The 14,628-nt window shown below is 47.5% G+C and overlaps 1 protein-coding gene across 3 annotated transcripts in view; it reads left to right on the top strand.

Moving 5' to 3' along the window:
- LOC129325603 (beta-arrestin-1) overlaps positions 1–14,628 on the top strand; it is a 163,962-nt gene that overhangs the window by 54,733 nt on the left and 94,601 nt on the right. The window contains exon 1 of one of the 3 annotated variants that reach the window (XM_054973375.1): positions 3,140–3,193. The exons of 1 other annotated variant lie outside the window; for it this stretch is intronic. In XM_054973375.1, the coding sequence (XP_054829350.1) occupies positions 3,171–3,193 (23 nt within the window). In that variant the 5' untranslated portion in view covers positions 3,140–3,170. Of the gene's footprint in view, positions 1–3,139; positions 3,194–12,786; positions 12,948–14,628 lie in introns of those variants that run through there. One more of the 3 variants, XM_054973374.1, reaches the window with a different exon arrangement.

The raw sequence follows: 14,628 nt of genomic DNA, 5'->3' as shown, positions 1-14,628 counted from the left end.
CTGGGGTTCTGCATGCCTTCTGGAATGCCGTACTTTGCTTGCTCTGATTCTCCGCGTTGCTCCTCGGAGGTTGGGGCCATTGGCTTACACCCACCAGCCGTGCTCTTGTGAGAGGAGGTCCCATTGCGACCTGCTGGGGCCGAGAATAGCCCAAACAGTCAAGCAGCGTGGGGGTGAACCAAGAAACCGCTAAGTACTGTCCAAGGTCCACTGCATCGAGACCAAAAATTTGCATTAGATTTGGTATCCTACAAACTGGAGCTCAGCTGTGCTCAGAGGTGGCGTTTGAACCCTAAGATCTGTGCACCTGTGACGAGACACTTGACAGCCGCATGTACTTGTGTCTGAAGCCTTTTAAACACTAAGTTAAAGGTTAGGGGTTACTCTGTTTCCGACCCCGCTCTCATACCAGAAGGGAGTCTCGCTGGCAAGGAGTTCGCTAACAGTAATGGTGGGAGGAGATTTTCTGCCATGTTGATGTTAAAGTAAGACCCCGTTTCATGTTTTGATGTATTTTTGCAATTGCATTTTGCATTTATTTATTTCCCTCCTGCTTGACTCGCTCAGAGTGGCTTAGAAAATTGTTCCCTCTGCTTTTCTCAAAGTGGTTTAAAACATCATTCCCCCCCCTTCTCCATTCTCTCACAAGGTCACCCAGTGAACTTCTATGGTAGAAGTGGGGGTTCAAACCCGGTTCTTTGAGGATCATAGTTCAACACTCTATCCACTACGCCACACAGGGACACAAATAAATGAATACAGCTCCCTGCCACATCGAGTTTGGCCCTTGAGGTGTCGTATTTATTTATTTAACAATATTTATATTATAGAAAGATAGAGTTGGAAGGGACCCCAGTGGTCCTCTAATCCAATCTTCTGTACAAGCAGGGCTTTTTTTCAGCGGGAACGTGGGGGGACGGAGTTCCGGCACCTCTTGAAAATGGTCACATGGCCGGTGGCCCCGCCCCCTGATTTCCAGACAGAGGGGAGTTTAGATTGCCCTCCGTGCCGCTCAGCGGCACAGAGGGCAATCTAAACTCCCCTCTGTCTGGAGATCAGGGGGCAGGGCCACCGGCCATGTGACCATTTTCACCAAGGGCGATTTAAACTTTAAAAAACTCCCCCCTTGTTCCAGCTGACCCAAAGTGACGTCATTGTGCGGTCCTGAGTTCCACCACCTCTTTTCCCAGAAAAAAAGCCCTGTATACAAGACACGAAATTCATAGCAACCTCCCCCGGCATTACCCTGGGAATGTAAGGAAGGGCCACAAGAGCTTAGCACCCACTCACCCCTTCATACCGTCCCTCTCCTGATCTGTGTGCATTCATATTGAGTCACAGAATCAGCATTGCTGTCCGGTGGCCATCTAGCCTCTGCTTAAAAACCTCCAAAGAAGGAGAGCCCACCACCTCCCGAGGAAGCCTGTCCCACTGAGGGACCGCTCTAGCTGTCGACCTGTTGGTTCTGGTCCCACATTCTGGGACAGCGGAAAACAACTCTACAACATCCTCTACGATATGAGTGGTCTGCAGTAGAACTGCAGGATTTGAGTCCATTGGCACCTTGGAAACCAACAACAGGGTAGAAGCTTTTGAGAATCAAAGCTCAAATCCAGCTGTTCCACCTCTTGTGAAACAGCCTTTCAGATAGTTGAAGAGGGCTATCATATCCCCTCTCAGTCACCTCCTCTCCAGGCTAAACCTACCCAGCTCCTTCAACTTTTCCTCATAGGACTTGGTCTCCAGACCCCTCAACATCTTTGTTGGCCTCTTTTGGGCATATTCCAGCTTGTCAACATCCTTCTTAAACTGTGGTGCCCCAAACTAATCACAGTATTCCAAGCGAGGTGTAACCAGAGCAGAGTAAAGCAATACCATCACTTCACATGACCTGGCCACTATACCTCTGTTGATGCAGCCCAAAATCGTATTTGTCTTTTAAGCTGCTGCATCACACAGCTGGCTTGTGGTCAGTGTATGATCTACTAAACATCCCTCCGAACTTTACTCCACCCCAATAACTCTCCCCCTCCGCACACTCAAAACCTCTCAGTTTTAATAGTTTTTATGTTTTTGCATGTATTTTAGCTCTACTTTTGTTTGACTGGTCCGTTTTTCTTGGTTTTAAGGGTTTTAAAGCTGTGAACTTATGATGTATGTATATTTTAATTTTTTAGTTGTCTTGATGGCCCTTATGAGAGTGGAAAGGCAGGGGTATACATTTTGTAAAACAAAGCAAATAAATTTAAAAACTTTTGACTGTCTTAGCCTCCCCCTGCCCTATCTCAGCTTTCCCCGTTCACAACTCCTCTCGGCTGATTCAGAGAACTGCTCTCATGGGCTGTTGTGTCTCTGGGTTGCGTTTCTGCACTCTACCTGTCACAGTTATAAAATCCAAACATGAAAGGGAGTGTTGAAGTACGGGCTCCCTTCTCGCAAGCTGCAGTATTTCCTTTTATGAGTGACGCTCCAGGCAAACATCTTAGCTGGCACTATATTCACATGTAGTATGGCTGTCAAGGGGGAGATAAAATAGCTTGAGGGAAGGGCCTTATCCATCCTCGGATCCAAAAGTCAGCCAACCTGATTTAGAGCTCTGCAGAACTCTTGTGTCACCATATTGATTTTTGCCTTTACGATCTCCCTCTTGATTTTCTTACAATAATTTTGCCCATTGGAGAACTGTTATCTCATTAGCCATCTCAGTGCAGTGACGCCATGGGCAGGCTGTCTTGAGCTGCCTGTAAAGCTCTGTGGCTCACAAAACTTTCTTGGACGCCCAGAGGCGCTTGGTTTCATCCACTCTTTCCTTTAGCCAGCTGGTGCGTGTAATTGGCATGTTCAACAGTTGACTTTTGAGACAATCTAACAAGCCTGCGTGCAATCCAACACCAAGCTGGATTTTATTGTATTTTTGCCAGCACAACACCCTTTCGGTGGCCTCGTTTTGCCACCTCACCTTAATGCATGCAGGTTCATTTTGCCTCTGTCTTCTCAGCAGATGAAAAGCTTTACTTTTTTTTTTTTTTGGATGGGGCTGAGCTTTCGGAAACTTGGAATCCGGTTGTCCGTGAAAGCCGTCCTCTTGGAATCTGGTTGGTTGTGAAAACTCTCCTCCGCGGTTGTTTGGGATGCCACCACTGCCAAAGAAGGGTGTGCACTCAGGAGCTATGATCATGGTGCCATACTGCAGGTGACACTCTTGAATTTTGTACGACAGTAAGCGACTGAACCAATAGCCCCATGTGGTATGACTCAAAAGTATGAGACAATTGCTGAAAGATATACATGCATGCGCGTCCAGAAAGCATGAGGACCACGTTGTTCACATGACGTTGCTTTGCAACAAGGGAACTTGGGTGGGAAAACGACAATGGTGCAGGCATTCCTACAATGCAAAATTCGCACGTGTCCATATGTGATCATGGAGCCCCATGTACAATACTGCGTGTACCGGTCATATTGGCTTTGAATTCCAGTTATTGCAGCCTGGAGAGAGACACACTGTGCTTGAATGTGTGCACCTGTTCGTTTGTTTCTTTAATCTTTACTGTTCTTGGTGTAGAAAAGGTGGGCAAGGAGGACGACTGATTGGACCCAAGAGGTCCAAATGCCTTCTCTGAAGAGGGAGAAGGTTCTCTTGGGTCTTGGCTGCTCAGACCGAAGTGGTCAGGGTGCTGCTCCTAAGGAAACACTCCTTGCTTGTTCCATCTGCTGGTGGGTCTCCAACTTGGCATTGTGGGCCATTCCTTGGGCCAGTGTTTCTCATCCCCAGGTGACGACTGAAAGAAAACGTCTGGAGGTCTGGAGTTGGGGGTGGGGTGGCAGCGGTGGTCCATATCTTGAGGATGTTCGGCTCTGCCTCTGACGTCTCATTTTGGGGGGTAAAAGTCCCAAAGAGCACCAGCAGCAGCACCATTTCTGGCTCGAGGACTACTAAACTGAAGCTCAATCCAGACGGGATGGCGGTCCTGTTCGTAGTGGGCTCACTGGATCAAGGAGAAGTCACTTCAACTTGTGTTGGGAGGGGTTGTGCTCCCTTGTACAGTTCAAAAGGTGGCAGCTTCAGGGTGCTGATATATCCAGCCGTTGCCTTAGGTGATCAGGGAGTATCTGTGGCAGAAAACCGGCTTTTTTACCCCTTTAGGTCAGTAGGGCAGCTTTGATACTCCCTGGACTGGGAGCCAGTGGCCTAGTGGTTAGAGTGTCAGATTAGGGGTCCTAGTTCCCCATTTTGCAATGAGTTATCTTGGGCTAGTCACGCGGTTTCAGCCTAACCTCTTCACAGGGTTGTTGTGCGGCTAAAACAAGGGGGAAAGAACCTTGGAGGAAGAGGGGGATAAGCATGGGATAAAAATCAAACCATGCCACGCGAGATTACTTGATTCACTTATTTATGAAGATATTTATGCCTTGCTTCCTCCTCAACATGATAGTAGAGAGTCCAGTAGCACCTTTAAGATGAACCAACGTTATTGTAGCATACGCTTTTGAGAACCACAGCTCTCTTTGTCAGACGCATCAGATGAAGAGAGCTGTGATTCTCGAAAGCTTATGCTACAATAAAGTTGGTTAGTCTTAAAGGTGCTACTGGACTCTTTACTATGCATCTGATGAAGAGAGCTGTGGCTCTGAAAAGCTTATGCTACAGTAAAGTTGGTTAGTTTTAAAGGTGCTACTGGACTCTTTTCTATGCATCTGACGAAGAGAACTGTGGTTCTCAAAAGCTTATGCTACAATAAAGTTGGTTCATCTTAAAGGTGCTACTGGACTCTTTACTATTTTGCAACTACAGACTAACACGAGTAACTCCTCTGAATCTATCCCCAACATGAGATTTCCTCTTCAGTGGCAATCCAAAGTGGCTTATATCATTCTCTATTTTATCCTCACAACAGCCCAATGAGGTAGGTTAGGCTGAGAGTATGGAACTGGCCAGCAGGCTTCCATGGCAGAGTGGGAATTCGAACTTGAGTCTCCCAGACCTTACCCAGCACTGAGTCCTCCCAGAACTCTAACCCCTACACCACACTGGCTGTCAACATTCAGATATTGGTTATGGTGCTGCCCTTGAATGCTGTTCCGATTGCTGACCTGGCATAGCGTTCATAGCTCGTTCGTACCTTTCATAGCTTCCAGTAGGATCCGATATTTAAAATTCTGCTGTTGACCTAGAAACCGCTAAACAGCCTGGGTCTCCGAAGACCCTCAGTTTTGGCCGTATGAGCAGGCCCAGTTTTTAAGATCTGCATCAGAGGCTCAGCAGACGGCAACTGGGGAGAGGGCCTTCAAAGTGGTGCCCTTTTGGTGAAATATTCTCCTCAGCCATACTGGAAATGTTTCAGCTTGGCTTAGTAGGCAAGCTAAATCCATGCCCACATGCTTGAGATGCCACTTCTGTTGGTTTCCTATTCTTGTTACACTATTGTTGGTACTTTAGTGTGTGCTGATGGTTTCATGCAGGGCTTTTTTTCAGCAGGAACGTGGTGGAATGGCGTTCCAGCACCTCTTGAAAATGGTCACATGGCTGGTGGCCCTGCCCCTTGATCTCCAGACAGAGGGGAGTTGAGATTGCCCTCCCATGCAGCAGCGCAGAGGGCAATCTAAACTTCCCTCTGTCTGGAGATCAGGAGTGCGGGGCCACCGGCCATGTGACCATTTTCGCCAAAGGCGATTTAAACTTTAAAACTCCCCCCTTGTTCCAGCTGACCCAAAGTGACGTGTCATTGTGCGGTCCTGAGTTCCACCACTGAGTTCCACCACCTCTCGTCCCAGAAAAAAAGCCCTGACATTTTTATAGTTGAATTTTATTTTATTTTGGGAACTGGAGAGGGCAGGTTTGGTTCAGATGGATGATGTGTAGGGAGAGAGTCTCATCTCAAAATGGAATAAGCTGCTACTAAAACACAAGACCGGATGCTTCTGCTGTTTAAAAAATATTTGTCTCTTGAACATTGGCAATGAGTGTGTAACTGAATGTGAATTGAATGCTAACTGGTCTCTTCATAAAATTAGACAAAGACCCTGGCTGAATCAGACCATCCGTCCCATACAATCCAATCTCTTGTTTCCTGCTGTAGTTGACTGCATGTGCCGCAACCGGGGCCCACCACTGTTTTTGTGCCTCAGTAACCTGCCTTCAGACATACTGCCTCTGAACAGGGAGGATCCATTTGGCAATCATCGTTGAAGGCACCTAGAGCGATATTCCTTCTTGCCGCATTATGGTTTTCGGCAGTGAGTCTCAGGGGCCCACCACTGCCCACTGCAGAAAGCCAGCTGGTTTGTTCAGCCTGGTTGGTTGGCAAGCCGCCCCTGTGGCCGAGTTGTTATGCCAATATAGATTAAGATCATATGCCAATGATCAATACTGAACAATACTAGGCCTAGCTTCTATACTCTAGATGAACTTTTAAACTTTGCATGAATTTTCAGTGTATTTTTTCTATGTATAAGGTAATTCATCAGGTGTGCTTTCATCCTTTGACAATTAATTAAAATAGTGGACTCTACCGAGATTGATGTTCCTCTATCAGAGATTCAACCAATGGTGATCGTCCAACTTAACTTTTCCTGACACTTGTTGGAGATTTGTAGTTTTGTTGTGAAGTTTAGATTATGACATAATTTTTTAACTAATTGGAAGGCTGTACTATGAAATTATGAATATTCAGTGAAGTGTCAAACCAATCAATATTTGTTTGTGCTATCATGTGAATAGACCCTAAATATTTGCATATGATTAGGTATATCATTGCAAACACAGAAAGAATAAGCAGGGTACTGATGGAAGAAATCTCTTGAGAGAATCTAGGTGAGAAACTATTTCTACCTATGTATTTCATGGAAACTTTGAGCAATGTTAAACTTAGGATTTATTGAGAAATGTTAGTGAACTTATTTCTTATTGCCTTTCTATGTTCTATTGTTATAGGATTCATATTAATAGCCATTTATAATTTGATTGCTTGCTTCATTAAAAAACTAGGGTGTATTTTCAATAAAGTGAAATAAACTCTAGATTGGTGTCTGTGTGTTTGACGAGGAGTTGCAAAGCAATATTGAACCCTATATAAATAAATGTACTGATAAACAGCTGGTTCAAAGAACTTATCTGTTTGACAGGTCTAAAGACTAACTGCTTTCTGCTTCCCCGGAGAGAGATCCATCTTTCTCTTGGCAAGTTGAAACTTGGTTTTAGACACGGGAACTGACTCGTTACAGAGTGCCCCCTTTCTGTCTCACTGGCTTTGCACGATTGCAGCTGCAGGGCCCGCTTTTCCAGCAGACATTTCGCCCTTGCCACCCAGGGGTTTTTCCAGAACCTCAAATGGTTTCCTTGAGGAACAAATGCCTCGCTCCTCCAGAAAATGTGGAGCGTTGTGGTTTGTGGCGAAATGGGTGGAAAGAGAGTACACAGAAGGAAGGGGCTGTTCCTGCCTTTGGGCAGTCGCTGTTTAACAAAAGCCCCCCCCCCATTCATCAGAGCCACAGTCCAGCCTTCAGTCAATTTGAATTTCTTTCAGCCACGTCTTTCCTGTCTGGCTCAGCATTTGGCTATCAGGTGGCTGTCAGCTTTTCTCTCAGCCTCCCCCAAGTCAAGGCTAAACCTTAGGAAGAACGTCCAGACTGTTAGAGCAGTCCCTCAGTGGGGCAGGCTTCCTCGGGAGGTGGTGGGCTCTCCTTTGGAGGTTTCTAAGCAGAGGCGAGATGGCCATCAGACAGCAATGCTGATTCTGTGAACCTGGGCAGATCATGAGAGGGAGGGCAGGAAGGGGTACATCAGTGTTTAGTTCTCGAGGCCCCTTCTTACCTGCCCAGGGTAATGCTGATCGCCACTTTGGGGTCAGGAAGCAATTTTCCGCAGGCCAGTTTGGTCAGGGATCCTGTTTGAGTTTTGTCATCTTCTGCGCATGGAGTGGGCACGGAGTAAGGGTCACTGTGTGTGTGTGGGGGGGGGGAGGTAGTTGTGAATTCCCTGCATTTTGCAGGGGGTTAGACTTGATGACCGTGGAGGTACCTTCCAACCCTGGGATTCTGTGATCCTAAGAATTGTGATGGGCTTTTTGTAGCAAAGCCACGGCTGTCGATACTCCTGCTGAGGCCCCCCAGAAACCACAGAAGTCATGTGCTCCCTTTTATCCAGATGGAACAGAAGAAGGGCCTTTGCTCAGGGGCAGAAAGATGCGTTCCACTTGCTAGCATCTTCATTCAGAAGCATCTCGGTGTCTGTAACCGGAATAGGCAGCTTGGCAAGAGCGACTTAAAGAGGGCATTCTTTTATGAAGAACTGATACATGAAATGGTTGTGTGTGTGTGTATTTTAAACCTGAAACATTAGTAAAATTGACCTCCTTGCCAGAGGGCTGGTAGGTAGAGATGCCAGAGGAACCTGCATATTTCTGGATTTGGACTTGTTCTGCATCTGTACCTCAATGGATATTCCACCACAGGAGTAATTGGTAGCTAGCTTGTCTTGGGTGTGTCAAATAGATCCAGAGGAGTTAGCCATGTTACTCTGTAGTTGCAAAAAGAGTCTAGTAGCACCTTTAAGACTAACCCACTTTATTGTAGCATAAGCTTTCGAGAACCACAACTCTCTTATTGTCGCATAAGCTTTCAAGAACCACAACTCTCTTATTGTAGCATAAGCTTTCGAGAAGCACAACTGCCATACATCTGACAAAGAGAGCTGTGGTTCTCAAAAGCTTATGCTACAATAAAGTTGGTTAGTCTTATAAGGTGCTACTGGACTCTTTATTAGTTTCAAATAATCTCTGTAGTCTCCGTATCTAGGGATATGAGGATGCAGCGTCTAAAAAAGTACCTACCACCTTTCCAAGCAAGCTGCGTGAGGAGGCTTACAACATAAAAGAGAAATAAAACCATTAACATTCAGATTAAGACAGATGAACCCAAATAAAGCCAAACAGCAAAAGAAACTCAGCAGCCCATGAACCAATCATCCACCAGCAACAGTACAGAAGCCACTTAAAAACCTTACTGCATGAACTCTACTGAGTCAGTATTGTCTACCCTGGTTGGCAGCCGTTCTCCAGGGTCTCTGGTGGAGATCTTTTACATCACCCCCTACCTGATCCCTCTAACTGGGATTGAACCTGGATCCTCTGCCTGCAGAGCAGGTGTTCTACCCTGGGCCGCATCCCCCATCCCCTTCTCTAAAGGAAGCAGAACGCAAGTGGCAAACCATTTGTGTATCTCTGTATGGAGGTATGGCACTCTTTCAGGTGTCTCCTTAAAATTGCGGGGTGCCCAGATGTGGCTGTAGATCTCTGCAAGAATCCAGATTGTCCTGAGGCTTCTAGGCTTCAGTGACCACCTTGAACTGCTGAAGAAGGTCAATTAAACCATCTTTATCGTTTCCAACAGGGAAGTGGCTGCCCCCGCCCCGCCCCGCCAGTCAAGAAAGCAGTACAGCCTGGCCAGCTGTGGGATATCCCTGTAGTTAAGGAACTGCCTAGGTACGCAGAGAAATGACTTCACAAAGTCATCAAAAGAAAAAGAACTTGCCTCTCTAAGAAGTTCACCTGATGTTGGGCCAGTTTGGTGTGGTGGTTAGGAGTGGCAGGACTCCAATCTGGAGAGCTGGGTTTGACTTCCCACTCTTCCGCTTGAAGCCAGCTGGGTGACCTTGGGTCAGTCACAGCTCTTTCAGAGCTCTCTCAGCCCCACCCACCTCACAGGGCAAATATCATGAAGATAATAATAACACACTTTGTAAACCACTCAGAGTGGGCATTAAGTTGTCCTGATGGCTGATATATAAATTGAATGTTGTTGCTATTATTATTATGTAGCCTGAGCCCTTTCCAGGTGTCATGGGGTTAGAGGGAAGGAGCAAAGGAAATGAGGCATTCACCTTAGAGAATCTTGGAGAATGGTACTTAAGGGGAAGTGAATTCCCCCCTATGCCCCCTTCCCCGTTGCTTGCTTCCCCAGCGATCTCTTGCCTCTCCAACTTGGTAAATCCTCAATGTAGAATGCTTTTTTGTGAGTGTAGAAAATAACCATTCCACAAACAAAAGATTCTGTTACAAAGGGGGAAAGTGTTTGTCATCACTGATTAATTAACTAAAGCTTGAGTTGATTAGCTGCTTCAAGCTGAGAGGAACCTTGCAGGCTGATGAATGCATCTGAAATATTTATATGTAAGAAGGGCAAGATTCAGGTCCAGCGGCACCTTGGAGACAAGCTAAATTTCCCCGGCGTGAGCTTTTGAGACCTCCAACTTTAACTCGCGAAAGCTCAGACTGAGGAAACGTAGTGGGTCTTTAAGGTGCCGTTGGATTCGAACCCTGCTCTTCTGCTACAGACCAACACAGCTCCCCACCTAAGGCTGCAAATTGGTTTTTAAACATAATATATTTAAAAAGAAATCAATTATGGAAAGGTCAAAGAGAGGCTCGCCATCTTTTAAGCCGCCCTAAAGTTTTCTGACGAACTGATGAGTCTTGCAGGCTGGGGAATTTTATGACTGGTAGAAGCATTTTTCGGTTGTGGTTTAAGTGTGAAACCTCCTGGGGTGAGTTGATTTTTTTTTCCTGGGCTGTGCTGTCAGAGAGATGCGTTTCATGAATATCTCTTTCTGCAGGCGCTGGCACCAGGAAATCTTGTTTTCCTTCTATGGCATAATATTTCTGTGTGTGTATATGTTTTCCAGCATGCCCTTGAACTGCCAGTGATATAAAAGGGGGGGAAAGACCCATCTTAGCTCCAAAACAAATGCCTTGGGAACATCTGCAGGGAGCCGTCCCAGCATATGTCATGCCGAAAGCTTTTGCTCAGGATAATGTGGAATCTTGGCTCCCGTAAGTGGCTTGAGATGAATTCCAGCATTTTCACACTTGTATAGATAAACGCTGCTGTTTGCATTGTAGGCTTTATGTGTGTGTGTACATGCACATATTTGCAAAGGCACCCACAAGAACCGACTACATGTGCTGGGTGCATAAGGACTGCTTCATTTTCAGGGAATCTGCACAATTTTTCCCACCCTTTAAAAAAAAATCAAAGTGCAACTTTTTTGGGGGGGGGCGATCATAGTAGAAAATAAATAGCGGCCTCTTTCCTCATTCCTAGAACCCCTAACAAGGCAAACTGAGAGCCAAGCTACAAGTGACGCCAGACACAGGTTGGACACTTGCCAGCTTTCCTCAAGTTTTGATGGGAAATGTAGGCGTCCTGGTTTTACAGCTTGGCTCTCCCATTACAGCTGCAAGACCAGGATGCCTACATTTCCCATCAAAACTTGAGGGAAGCTGACAAGTGTCCAACCTGTGTCAGGCGTCACTTGTAGCTTGGCTCTGAGAAAACAAAGGAAAATGCAGATGGGCCTCAGGATAGGACATACCCCAACCAACCAAGGTGGGGGCTGCAGGTATCTTGGAATTACAACGGATTTCTAGACTACAGTGATCAGGTTCATTGCAGGGGAAGTGGCTGAGCTCCTCCAGTCCCCAAACTCCACCCTTCCCAGGATCCACCCCCCTCCAATCTCCAGTATTTCCCAACCCAGAGTTGGCAACCTTGAGACCGGTAGCCCATTAAAGATAGATGTGCAGGATGGGAAATTGACAGCCAACACTTCCGTTGCTCCGGCAGGAAAGTTTTGGCGTGCTGGAAGCTTGGCTAAACAACTCTGTTGACTGGTGGGTGAAGCTCCTGGAGAACAGAGCGGCTCATCCATTAGACCACTGCCAGCATACTGGTGAAGTGGTCGGGATGCAAATCAGCACTCTGTCGGTTTGACTTCCCACTACCAGTTTGGTGTATTGGTTAAGAGTGGCAGGACTCTAATCTGGAGAGCCAGGTTTGATTTCTCACTCCTTCGCTCAAAGCCAGCTGGGTGACCTTGGGCCAGTCACAGCTTCTTGGAGCTCTCTCAGCCCCACCCACCTCACAGGGTGTTTGTTGTGGGGATAATAACAACACACTTTGTAAACCTCTCTGAGTGGTGTTAAATTGTCCTGAAGGGGGCGGTATATAAATTGAATGTTGTTGTTGTTGTTGTTGTTGTTGTTGTTGTTGTTGTTGTTGATGATGATGATGATGATGATGATGATGATGATGATGATGATGATGATGATGATGATGGCCCTGAGCTCAGCAGGTGCATTGGATAGCCACTCTTCTTGGCCCAGCTCCCCAGCTGTGTTGTGGTGATAACAACAATACTGACTTTGTTCTCCACTCTGAGTAGGGCACTCATCTGTCTAGAAGAGCGGTATATAAGTACGATTATTATTATTAATTGCACTGCAAGTATGGGTCTGCTTCTATATCAGGAGCTAGCCCCACCCTGTGTGCTCTTCTTCAGTCTTTCCAGCTCGTGTCTGAAGAAGGGAGCTCTGGGGCTTGAAAGTTCATACCCTGGAAATCTTCTTGGTCACTGGATCAAGGGGCCACTCGACTCAAATCCTGCAGTTCTACTGCAGACCAACACGGCTTCCCGCCTCAAACTCCCCTCCAATCAGTGGATGGTCGCGGGGCCGTGCCTCCCAAAGGCCGTACCTCCGGGACAGTTGGTCCCAGGGACTGGGGGAAGACCCTGGGTGGGTGTCTCCCTGGCCAGCCAGTTCGAGGGTTTGGTGCCTCGGTTGGGCCTTTGCGACTGTTATTGTTGTGGGACGGCGTCCGGGCGGTGCTGTCTGTCTCAGTACAGCTCCTGACACGCTGCAGACTCTGGCACGGCCACCCACCCCGTTTGACAGGCATGGAAGGCCATTAATGATTAATCGGCAGGAGAGGCAGAAGAGGCAAAAGCCTTGGCCAGCTCCGGCTCCCCTTCAGATTCCAAAGGAGACGCCACGCAGGTCTCCCCGTCAGAAGAAACCGGCAGGCGGTGCCCCCCCCCGCCCCCCGTTGTGAAAGGACAACTCTCGTCCCCTCACTAGCATGGATGGGCAACTGATGGAGGACAGCCAAAAGTAAGTTCTCTGCCATAGGATTTGGCGTTTGTGTCTCCCCCCCCCCAATCAGGTCATGCCCCTTCTACTGCAAGCAGAATCAACTTGCAGAGTTCACTGGTGCCAGGTGCTGTTTAAAAGAGGGGGGGGGGGTCAAATGGCTTTAAAAGGGGCGGAATTAAAACCAGTTCATGAAGGGTAGCCCTTCGTTAGCTAGTAGACATGGCAGCTTAGAGCTTCCATTTCCAGAGGCAGTATACCTCTGAGCCCAATGCCGGGGATGAGCAAAACAGCTGGGCTATTTGCTGTCAGGTTGTTCTCATTTATTTACATTTCCCTCCTCATTCTTCACCTGATGAGCTCAGGGCAGAGTGCATACCTCTAACAATAACCCTGTGAGTTATGTGGAGATGGAGTGACTGGCCCAAAGTCACTCGGGCTGCCGGACTTCACCCCCTCTACCCCCTTCGGGGGTGGTCCCCTGCCTCCAGACCCTGCCCCCTTCCTCTCATCTGGCCAGTTGGGGGGGAGGCACCTGGAGGGAGGCATGTGTGCGAAATGTGCACACTTTGGCATCGCGCTAGAAGATGGCATTTTCCAACATGGCAGGGGGGCACAAAGCACACGCGCTGAAAGTAAGTTCCCACTTCGTCCTCCCAGTTTGCCCCCGGGGGTACCTGGTAACCCTAAGAGTCACCTGAGTCATAGATCTGGAGGAGTTAGCCGTGTTAGTCTGTAGCTGCAAAATAATAAAAGAGTCCAGTAGTACCTTTAAGACCAACCAACTTTATGGTAGCATAAGCTTTCGAGAACCACAGCTCTCTTCGTCAGATGCATCTGACGAAGTCACCTGAGGGAACTTCATAGTTGAGTGGGGATTTGAACTTGATTCTCCTATCCGCCTGTGCTGCACTAGTGGCTGGCGGGCTTCCCAAGAGTACCTGCTGATGGAAGCCCAGCAGATGTGGTGGACTGGCCCTGAGTCTGCTCCAGCAAAGTACTTCTTGTAGTCTTATGTGGAGAGCAAGGGGCTAGAGGGCATTGTGGGGGGCCAATCCAAGACTTGTCTATCTCTGCTTTAAAAGAACTGAGACAGCGAGGTGAAGTGGCTAGAGCAGGAGTCCCTAACCTTGTCAAAGCTGTGGGCACATTTGAAATTCTGACACAGTGTGGAGGGTCCAGCCACAAAATGGCTGCCACGGGATGAGGAGCCAACCACAAAATGGCTGCCACAGGAGGTGGAGTCAGCCACAAAATGGCTGCAGCTGGACACAAAATGACAAGAGAGCCAGGTTTTGTGTAACTCTTCAACATTTCGGGCAGAAGCTCTGCTTAACAGGATGCCTTTTCATAGTCAAGATGATAACATTTGATTTATATATCGTCCTTCAGGACAATTTAATGCCACACTCAGAGTGGTTTACAAAACGTGTTGTTATTATCCCCACAACAATCACCCTGTGAGGGGGCTGAGAGAGCTCCAGAGAGCTGTGACTAGCCCAAGGTTACCCAGCTGGCTTCAAACAGAGGAGTGGGGAATCAAACCTGGCTCTCCGGATGAGAGTCCTGCCGCTCCTCACCACTACACCAAACTGGCCAATCTCTAGTGACCAATCTGAAGCCCTCCCTGCCAAAACTTCACATTGCTCTGCCCACTCTCTAAAAACACTTGAGTGCTAGAAAAGGAGTTAGCACATGCCAC

This window comes from Eublepharis macularius, chromosome 3 (genome assembly GCF_028583425.1).
Source record: "Eublepharis macularius isolate TG4126 chromosome 3, MPM_Emac_v1.0, whole genome shotgun sequence".
Classification (NCBI taxonomy): domain Eukaryota; kingdom Metazoa; phylum Chordata; class Lepidosauria; order Squamata; family Eublepharidae; genus Eublepharis; species Eublepharis macularius.
This window is presented reverse-complemented; position numbering and strand designations above follow the sequence as displayed.